General features: G+C 42.4%; 2 protein-coding genes across 2 annotated transcripts in view; one reads left to right on the forward strand and one right to left on the reverse strand.

Moving 5' to 3' along the window:
- Nucleotides 1–334: 334 nt before the first annotated feature.
- Nucleotides 335–4,600, forward strand: AK88_00406 (uncharacterized protein; the record flags this gene model as incomplete). Its single annotated transcript, XM_012478057.1, has 4 exons — nt 335–479; nt 652–746; nt 969–3,974; nt 4,139–4,600. 4 exons carry the CDS (start codon nt 335–337, stop codon nt 4,598–4,600), a joined length of 3,708 nt encoding a protein of 1,235 aa, XP_012333480.1.
- Nucleotides 4,601–5,340: 740 nt separating this feature from the next.
- AK88_00407 (uncharacterized protein) overlaps nt 5,341–10,853 on the reverse strand; it is a gene marked incomplete at both ends in the record, with an annotated part of 11,576 nt that continues 6,063 nt past the window's right edge. The window contains 4 exons of the mRNA XM_012478058.1: nt 5,341–5,357; nt 5,570–9,296; nt 9,456–9,769; nt 9,940–10,029. Coding sequence (XP_012333481.1) covers nt 5,341–5,357; nt 5,570–9,296; nt 9,456–9,769; nt 9,940–10,029 — 4,148 coding nt within the window. The remainder of the gene's footprint in view (nt 5,358–5,569; nt 9,297–9,455; nt 9,770–9,939; nt 10,030–10,853) is intronic.

Consider the following 10,853-nt stretch of genomic DNA (forward strand, 5'->3'; position numbering starts at 1 on the left):
GCCCATATGTGTGTATTTGCTTAGGTATGCACTCATTCGAGTCGAGCAGAGACCTATTCAACACTTACTCTGCGCACACCGCTGAACTCTCCCCCCCTCCAATTTGTCAAACTGCTGTCAAAAATTAAAAAAAAAAAAAAAAAAAAAAAAAAAAAAACATTGGCCATCGCGATAGTTTGCTTCTCTCTACTCATTTGGCACAACATTCAGAGTTGCGACGAAGATCGATCTGTGTTTTGTGTGGAGGCACACATCATTCGTATTCCATCACTCGTCTTCCGTCTTTACCGCTCCATGCTTCCCTCCCCCTGTTTGGTAACGACTGCGCCGAACTATGGTGGATTACGACGACATCACACACACATTGCTGATTGAGAAAATAAAAATACAGTACGACTCGAATAGCCAGTGGAACAAGTTTTTTAAATATAGCTTGAGGAACCCCCACTCGTTTGTATACCCGGAGAGCACACACTTTGGTAGTTATGAGCGTGGACCGTCGTGCTTGTATATCGGATGGGCCGCCCACCTTTTTGCATATATTGTGTGTGCGTCGTATGGTCCTCACCTAGGGATAACACCAACGTTGACACGTAATCGCTTGATTCTTCTCTACACGTGATAAAAATGCGCTCCTCTCCTCCCCCGCAGCGCAAAATGCCGACTTCGATTACTTCCGTAGCGCTCTCCAGGCGAAGGGGTATAAACTGAACAACGTGAACCCTCTGAATGGCCGCTATGGAGAGGTGATTAAATTGCATTTATGGAGTGATCAATTTGTGGGCTGCTTTGCGTGGTGCGGCCTGGGACAAACCCAGCCTGTATATAAAAACGCACCTTTGGGCAGATCGAGGGGGGATCATTCTTCCCACTCACTCTCCCCTGCCCACCCGTGTGGTTACTCCGCGAAAAAGATTAAGCGTCACTTTTTTTTTTTTTTTACACCGTTAACCATCACATACGCGCAGGAGAATGACGAGGAGAGGTACCTACTGGAGGTAGAAAAACAGGAAGAGAAAAACCTAGGGAAGGATGAAGACACCCTGAATAGAAAAATCGTGTGCCTCTTCAAAGAGTGCATGTACTACTTCATGAGCTTCAACGATAAGGATGGGCAAATATTAGACAAGCCTTCCAAAAATTTACAAAAAAAAGATATAAAAGACAGTAGTGATTATGAACTGTTTAAAAGTTTAAGTGATTGTATTGTGCAACTGCATGACTCAAAAGTTATGAAGCACCAAGCTCTGATCATGACCAGTGACTTTTGTGGACTCTTCACTCCAAAACATATAAAGCTAACAAAATTCTCCGATGGCTTTCTATCCTTTTTAAAAGAAAATGATATAAAGTACGTGGACTTGTTTTATGAAGAAATGCAAAAAAATGAATTCTACAAGAAGAAGAAGGAACACTATGATTACTTGAAGAATACCTCTTTCGTCCCGCTCACCAAGGGAGAAATTTCCCTCGCCAACAAGAAAAGGAAGACTGAAAAGGTGTTACAGATCGGGGGAACGGAGACTGTCGGGCAGTCCCCAAGTGCGGGAGACGCAGAAGAGGGTGGAGTGGCCTCCACCCGCGGCGCCGTGCTGTTAAAGGAGGATGAAGGGACGAAGAAGAAAAAGACCAAGAAGAGAAAAATGAGGGATGATTCAGACAACGAGGAAAGTAGCGCGTGCGCACACATGGGCGGGCTTGTGAAGGGGGAGGAAGGGCAAGACAACGAAAACGACGACACGGACAAAGGACGCACAAGCAGTGGAGACAACCACAAGAAGAAGAAGAAGAAGAAAAAAAGGAAAGAAGAAGACAGGGGAAAAAAAAAAGTTAAAAAGAAGAAAAAAATGGAAACTCAGGAGGAAATCACCGCGGAAGGGGAGCAACAACTGGAGTTGGTTTTGTACGAAAATGAAGACATTTGCAATTACCTGAACATACGGAGCGAAGACAGGGCGTTGGGTCAGGGGGGACGCAACAGCACAACTGCCACAGGAGAGACGCAAAAGGACCAGCAATATAAAAATAATAATCAGTTTGCAAATGATATAACTAATCAAAGGAACACTCCCAATCAACACAAGATTACGAAGAACGCCAAAATTTTTCACATGCTTAACAAGAGAGTCGCATCCGATGAGTACATCTACAACGAAATAAAGGGGGACTTTATGAAAGAAATAAATTTACCAAATAATTACAATTATGAGGTGAATGCAGTGGAGATATGCGAGAAGGACGTTAAAAATTTCTACCGCTGTGTCCTCAAACACATCAGTAAAAGAAAAGAAAAATTAAAAATTTATTATATAATAAGTAATTTTTTATTTTTCTTTTCCAAAATGTATAAAAATACTATTAGCTTCCATGACAATGTTCATAAAGACATCAATAGGAATTTCGATTACAAAAGTCTCATTATACAAGGAAATATTTTGCCGCACAATTTCTTCCTCCTGCTTAAAGCACTTCACTTGATGAGCCTCCATGAGCTTATAAAAAATTTTTACCTCTCTGTAGAGTACGACGAAAGGAAAAATAAATGTCTTCATTTTTTAAACATAACTGAAAATAAATTTTATGAAAATTTTAAAAAATTTGAAAATAACATCAAGTCTAATTTTTCACATGTACATAAATTTCTACACAACATGATTCCAGTACATAAATATTTGATAGCAAATGGGAGGGTCTATATAAACTCTGAGCAGTCGACCTTCTCCTTCGAGAATAATGACCTTCTGCAACTGACTTATAATAACACCACGTACGACAATAAGGGGGCCCTTGTTGTTTACGAGGGAAACAATAACGATGATTGGGGTGAAATCACTAACAGGGATGATTCGCCTCATAACAGTAGCGCTGTGATGAATCCTTACACTGCATCCCATTATTTCTTGTATGACTCGACGAACACCCTAACCATGACCAAGAGACCGGCGCATGTGAAAAAAATTTACACCATAATTGACGACAAGGAAATGCATAAAGTGATGAATGAGCTAGCTGACCTGAATGATAATTATACAAAAAATTTAATTACAGACAAAAGACTTCTTTTCATTTTAGACTCCTATGAAAAAAATAACCTTTTCCAAAATGTACTTTTCAGCGGCACCTTTTTTGATGCATACATTTCCCTTCTTTTCACCTTTTATATAAATAATTACGTGAAAAAATATGAACCGTTCATGCACATCCCCCTGTTCAAGCCATCTTACTTGAACATGCTCGTTGTGTCTATCAAGAGCAGGAAGCGCGAGATGGAATTGAAGCAACAGAGCGCCCACGGGAGCCAACACACCGTGGACAAAATGTGTAACAACTTTTTCAGGAGCTCCCTGAACACTATTCTCAATGATGTAGCGGACGTCGTAGTGGAGGCAGCAGCAGACGCCGTAGTAGAGGCCGCAGCAGACGCAGTAGCAGACGCAGCAGCACACGCCGCAAGCAATATTGTCGTTAACGAGCGCGCGGCAAAAAAAAACCAACCCAGTGATACCCTCACGTGCATATTTGTCCTCATCAACGCTAACCAAAACGCCCCCACGGAGGAGGAAAAGAAAGTGCGAGAAATAACCTTGCATGTGCTGAAGGCCAAAGAAATGGAAAGTGCAAACCAAAAAATAAAATACGCCTTCAAATACAGAAATAAAATTAGCGACGCCATAACCCTAAGCGAGATACAAGTCCGTAAAGGAGATTTTTCAAAAATTTTTATTTTTGGCATTGTGTTAGGGAATGACATATCTGGGTCCAATTTACAAGAGGACATTCACAGTCTGTACAGCTTGCAAAGCACTCTACGGTGCAAGTACCCCTCGCGTAGATTTGAATTGGAGGCCCAAGTGTTTACCTTTTACTGGGTGTACGAGGTCCACGTGTACGGGTCCATTTTTCTCAAGGGAAGACAACACAGCCACGAGCTGTGCAGGGTCGGCGAGTACTATCGGCTGCCCTACAACGTGCAGGTGGGGAGAAGCGTTGTGAGTGTTCCGTTCACGTTCACGTGTCGGGAATATGCTGCTGTGTACGCGTTGAAGTGTATGTGTTTATCCGTGTGCACTTGGCTTCGCTTCACTTCCCTTCGCTTCCATTCACTTCGCTACATTCACTTCGCCCCCCCCTTCTGTAGTGGAAGAGCCACCCCCTGTGGGGCTACTACCTGTACATCATCCAAGACAGCATCGATAGCAAGTACTCGGAGCAGACCATCTCCACCCTGCGAGATGACCAGGGCATAAACGTGCGCCTCTGCAGCGAAGAGTTCGACGTTCAGGTGTTAGAAGAGGACATCAAACAAGTGCTTCACATGCACGACTTGGAATTAAAAGACCTCAAAAATGTTAACAGAAACATTTTCTTAAACATAATTTTTTTGATTGAAAATGGACACCTCACATACTTCAACTTCCACAACACGGAAAGCATACAAATTAATCAGAGGAACAATTATCTGTGCATAAAAATTTTTAAATCAAAAGTAACTTTTCCTTCCTTCAGCTTAAACACACCCCTGCTCAACGACTCATGGCTCTCCGATGTTCTTGCCAGCGAGCAGCCCCTCCCCTTTGACGACTACTTTTACAAATTCTGAAACTCCGGAGGTGAGAGGCTGGAACAGGGGCACTACCCAAGTGAAAATAGATTACACACATGTATAGGCCAATGTCGATGAAGCGATTATTCGCTCAAAGGAAGATGCGTCAATCTGGTGGGTTATATTAGCCCAAGTTGAAGTGCCCACTCTCCGCACTGCGTCTGCCGTCCCTACTTTTACCATTTGCAGGGGTTAAAAACCACCCCCATCCACCACCATTTCACCAGCCCATTTATTTAATTTCCTCCCCCCACGATCTGTCAATTTTTTTTTTATTATAAAACGGGCGGGGAAATCTCCCCGTTTGCGATAATTTGAAAATAAGCGTTTGAGAGCTGCCCACTCCGCAGGCCCGCTCTGCACCACTGTCCGTTATTTCACCAGCCCATCTGTGCGTACGTCCATTCATCCGTGCGCAAAAACACAATTTTTAACTTTTTTTTAAGTGAACAAAAAAAGAAATGTATTCGAAAACGGTTAGGAGTTTAACTCTTTAAAAAGACAAGTCAAGAAGCAAATGGGACAAAAAAAAAAAAAAATAATAAAAATAAAATGATGTCCAAATGGACACAACAGTGTGCAATTGTTCGCTTGACAGGGAACCGTTTGTGCGCGTAACAGGTTGCCTTTTTTTTTCTTTTTATTTTCATGTTGTAGAATTCTAAAAATTGGTCTCCCTTGCTAAAGCACTTGTTCACTTGTTCGTTGCAGCCACAGGGTGAGCCACCAGATGGGGGTTACTTGTTCAGGTGTTCTGCAAGGAGGGCAAAAAAAAAAAAAAAAACAGTCATATAAAACAGCCATATAAAAAAAGCACGTAAAGCAGTCATATACGCGCACGCGCACAATTGTAAGAACAGACGTGCCGAGGCACACACACACACACACACACACACGCGCGAGGCGCGCGGAGAACAAACAAAAGGAGCATTCTTAATATACTTTTTTTTAATGGAATTGAAATACCAATGTTATTTTTTCTCTTCATGGAATGACTCGTGGGCGCGACGTGGTTCTTCGAGTCTGCATTCACACCACTGTTACTGTGGCTTGCCTGAGGAAAAACACTTTTCTCTCCCTTATTGAGCAAGGACTTATTCAAAAAAGTTTTGCCAACGTCTGAATTTCTTATGACAGTATTTTGCCTCATGTTGTTAGCAGCGTTTTGTGTATCCCCTCCTTTCGTCTTAACATCAACTGATGAACTCATGCTTCTTTCATAATGATATTTTTTTTTTTTATCGACTTGAAAGGAAGGTAGCTTGGTATTACTAAGTGAATTATCCACTCGTTTCGTTCTGCTCCTGTAGTGATGGTTTGCTCCACTGTTGAAGGTACTACTACTGGCGTTGCTGCCCATGGCCAAGGACTCTGCATTTTTGCTCCTCGCAGCAATCAACGTAGGTTTCACGCTGTGAGATGCACCCACAATATCCCTCTGACTTTCATACTTGTTTATCAAATACTTTACGTTCGTTTTTGACTTTGTAAGGGGTCTCTTCTCGTGGTCCCCGCCACTGACATCTGCCACGCAGGACGAAGACCCATTTTGCCTGTCTCCACTAATCACACTACCCCCTCTGTATTCAGTCCACTTGTATTTCCCGTCGTTCGACTTTCCCCTTTTGAGTACACACTGGGGTTTCTCCTCTGCACTAACTATGTTTTCCGTGTGTGGAGTTCCTGACTTATGCTCAGTGTTGTACTGTGGAGTGTTACTTCTTAGTGTGCTTCCCCCTCTAGCTTTTCCCTTCATATCTGCATGGGACCCCTCCTTGGTAAGGTCGTTAACTCCGATTTGTGTATTACTTACCACCTGTGCGCTGTTCCCATGTCGGCCATCTTGTACCGTCTGAGGGGTGGACCCAGGGGGAAAACCTTGTCTTGCCGCTGACCCACATGATTCCCCGCGCATCGACGTCCTTTGCGTAGGGAAGCTTTCCACCCCATCAACATGTTTTCCTCCTTTACTCTCCCCTTCCTCTGCGCAGACGCTAATACGATAATCCGTTTTATTCCCTTTCGCATCCCCTTCATTCGGTATATTGTTATGACCACTATTAGGGCTATTATTTGTTTGTTTCTGCTCCGCTTGGTATTTACTTGGGTCGGAGTAAAAGTGGCTTTGCTTAGCTCCACTGCACCCCCTTCGTTGATGATCTGTGTGTATCTTCAGGAGATCTTCATTCTGGTCGCCTCCACGTTTTTTATGTGCTTCAAATTTGCTACTGTTAAAAATATTTAGGGGGTCCTTTTTATCGTACAGAGAAGTGGAATGATGTTTCTTTTCCCCAGAGTGGCTTTGCATTTCTGCCTTATTGACCATGCCTGAGTTGGACTCCCTCATATTAGAATCATATTTGAATCGCAATTCATTCATGTCAATATTTTCAACGGTTTCGTTTCGCACATAAATGCTGCGACTAATAAATGTCACGTCTTTCTTTTCCTTTTCGGGGAGGTTATTTTGGCTGCCCCTTCCACGCATCTGGTCGTTGCGCAGGCCGTGTTTATCTTCTTCCTCTTCTTCCTTGTCTTCCCTGTGGTCTGGTTTCCCCGTCTTGTGTCCATCCGTTCTCTCTGCAACATTCGTCGCCTCGCTGACCAAATTGGCTCCCTTTTGATCATCTCCTCGGTGAATCACATTCGTGTCGCTCCGCTTATCTGCTCGATGATTTTCTTCCAGTTGATCTGCTACCGGCTGGTCCTCCCCCCCACCACAACCTGCAGATTGCTGCTCCACTTCCTTTGGAATCCTATACATGGTACAAAGGAAATTATAATCCGACACAGGGTCAACATTCTGAATATCATCATGTACCTCGGTCTTCTCTAAATCGTTAATGTAATTCAAAATGGCTACCTTCAATTGTTCATATTCATTTGAGCTGTATGTGACTTCCTTCAGGTTAATCATTTTCAACGATTCAAGAAACTCTCTTTTCTTGTGCACTGCATCATCAATGGACAGGTCAAAATTGTTATAAATAATTTCAGAGTCGAAATTAGGATACTGACTGAAGACATTTTTGTACGAATTAAAAATGGGTTCTTCTAGTTTTTGCAAATTTTCATTCTCACGTAAAAATTTTTCAAACGAAAAATCGAGTCCATAAAATTCTGCTGATGTATTTACATTAATCGTTGGTACGCAATTCCTAACGTCTTTATTTAGCAGGAGCTCCATTTTCTCGTAGTAGAATGTTAGGTTCAGTGAGTAGTTTTTTTTTATTTCGTGATTTATATAAGCTAGTAAAATGAGCGGGTTGTTTTTTTTTATTCCATAAAAGATTAGTTGAATGAAGAAAAGGTACTTGGTCATAAAATCCATTCTGCTTGCGTGTACTTTGTTTATTTCTTCCCTCGAGTAGGGGGTCTCGTTTGCGTTGATACATGCTCCATTCGGCGCGTCCACACTGGGTTCATTGTCCACCTCCTGCGTGATGCTCGCCGTCTTGCTGGTTCCGCTCAATCGCACCTGTGTATTGCTACATCGCAATTGTGTATTGCTTGATCGTAGCTGCGTGTTGCTAGATCGCAGCTGAGTGTTGCTGCCCCTTCCCGAGTTGCTCACTTTGCCCGTTCCGAGACTTCCCCTGACCACGCCGAAGCCTCCCCTGGACCCGTTGCCACAACTCAGGGTGTCACTATTCCCCAGGGGGCAGCTCGAAGCCACTGCCCCGTTTCCAGTAGCCACCCCACCGTTGCCATCCCCGGCGATGGTATTCCCACCAGAGTGAACGGCACCCAAGTTTTCATAATAAATCGCGCGACAATCAAAAATGGAATGGTCTGAGTTCTCCCCAGGGAGGAGGAGGACTCCGTTGCCCCCTCCACCAGTTGCATCCTCGCTGAGTCTCTCACTGAGCCTCTCACTGTTGCATATCTTCTTGGTGTAAAAGGACCCCGAGTTAACACTTCCCCCTACCATGACTTCATTCTCTTCGCCTTCCATTTTCCTCTTCCTCTTGCGATCCCCTTGCATCCTGCCCAAGTAAATGTCATACCTGTTCAAGCTTAAAAATAAAAGGTGCAAAATCCTATACACGAAAGGATTGTCCTTCTGATCTTCCTCACAAATTTTATTCATAATCTTTTTATAAATTTTGTTTAATATTTTAATGTATGTATTTGTGTAGATATAAAATTCACTCGTATCGTTCAGATCGTCTAAAAGAATTTTTTTATTTTTCATCATGTCAAACCCTAGGTTTAGGGACACGTTACAAACATATTCGAGGAGTTTCGAGTGGCTTGTGAGAAATTCTCTCCCCAGCAGATTGTTAAGAATGCTAGTAACAAGACTTCTCGCGATGGACCCATTCTTAAAAAAATAAATGTACTTATTCGTGTGAATAACTTTGGTGTATATACTCAAACATACTATTGTGTTTATAAAAAAAAAGGAGAAATGATTGAAGGACAATCTTGAGATGCAACTTTTCTTCTTCATTAAAATGTCTACCAACAACACATTACTCAGGATCGCATTAAAATGAATGAAGGATGAATTTATGTCCTTGGCAAAACTTTTCTGGAACAGGAACCTCAGAGAGTAATTCGCCCCCTTGATTAGGGTTATGAACAAATTGAAGTTTTTAAAAATGTAGTTTCCGTTGTCCTTTAAAATAAAATTCCCGTTTTTGCTTTTCTTCCCGACCTGCACGATGTTGTCCACGATCAGCTTGCACACCTGGCGGGCACGCGGTGGAGAAGCGGTGAAGTGGTTAAAGCGGTGAAGAGAGCGAAGCGGGGGTCCACTTAGACGGGATAGACTGCCCGCACCTGCCAGCCACGCGTAAACGAAATGAAAAAAACGCCGCTAACGCAGACAGAGCAGACGGAGGCTCACCTTCGAAATGGTCTCCACATCATTGGAGTACAGGAAAGAAGCCAAGTACACGAAGCGAAAGTACACCAGAGAATTTTCATAACTGTTTGATCCCTGCACCTTCTCATTATTCTTAGATTCCAAAATGTGGAAAATTTCTTTATTCCTTGAATAGCTATTTCCCTCAATTGCAAATTTTAAATTGTTGGTGATGCTCACGCAAGATATTTGGTCGTTCATGTAGTCTTCATTTGTCCTGTCCATTTCGATTTCTTCGATTTTTTTTTTTACCTCTAGTACTTCCTCCACGTTTTTGCGGAACTCGTTTACGTGTCCTGTGGTGTTGGAGGGAAAGGGGGGTGAGGGGGGAGTCAGTGACGGGGAGACGCTAATACCCACCTGTCATCCAAACGGGACAGAAAAAAAAAAAAAAAATCACGTGGAAGACACTTACACGTGGCGCATCGCAAACGCATCGCAAACGCGCAGGGCTGACCCAACTCACCTTCCACTTCCTTCCTTATGGAGTTCCTCTTACTTGCATTGTTCTTCAAGTAGGTCGCCAATTCGTGGTTTTCCTTCTCCTTTGGGGCGCCTGAAAATTATACGTGCAGTGTATGGAAGGGACAAGCACGATAAAATAAATAAACCGAAAAAAATGAAAAAGACACAATTCATACAAAGAGGGGGGGAGTGGTATACAAAATAGCCAAACATTCAGACAGAGATTAAAAAAAAAAGCCGTGTAAATTTAATTAAAAAAAAAAAAAATCGCTAATATTTTAAGCGTTATACATGCAGCAGTGGTTGTAAATAATGGAAGTGAAAAAAAAAAAAAAAAAGGCACTTAGCATGATAAGAAAAAGCATGGAACATACTATAGACGATAAGCTAATGTACACGTGTGGACATAATGCACATGACACGCGATGGAAAATATAATTCAAATGAAGCATGCAGAGTCGGCTAAGACTCTTCATTATGGGAAAAAAAAAAAAAAAAAAAAAAAATTAATATATGTGTATATGTATCAATAAATAGGTGTACACGTGTGGATGTGCTCTTGGGTAATGCATATCGCCTCAGGGAGACAGTCCTCCCGCTGTGCATTTGCCTGGGTGCATACGACGTAGTGGTGAACGAGTCTGCTCAACATCGAACCCCTTTTGTTGTCCTCCCTTTATTATAACCACTACTGTGTGTTGCGTATTCCTTTTTTTGTGAGACATGTACACACGATGCATAATTATAACGTAGTAACTAGTAGGTTGTGCACACGTTCATAAAAGTTTAGACCTGAGGGCACACGTATCGATGCGCTGTCTTTCGTCTCGCTTATTCGTTTGGCATATTTATTTTGTTTGACTTTTTTTTTTTTTTTTTTTTTTTTTTTTTTTTTTTTTTTTTTCGTACCTTCGG

This window comes from Plasmodium fragile (assembly GCF_000956335.1).
Source record: "Plasmodium fragile strain nilgiri unplaced genomic scaffold supercont1.3, whole genome shotgun sequence".
Classification (NCBI taxonomy): Eukaryota; Apicomplexa; class Aconoidasida; order Haemosporida; family Plasmodiidae; genus Plasmodium; species Plasmodium fragile.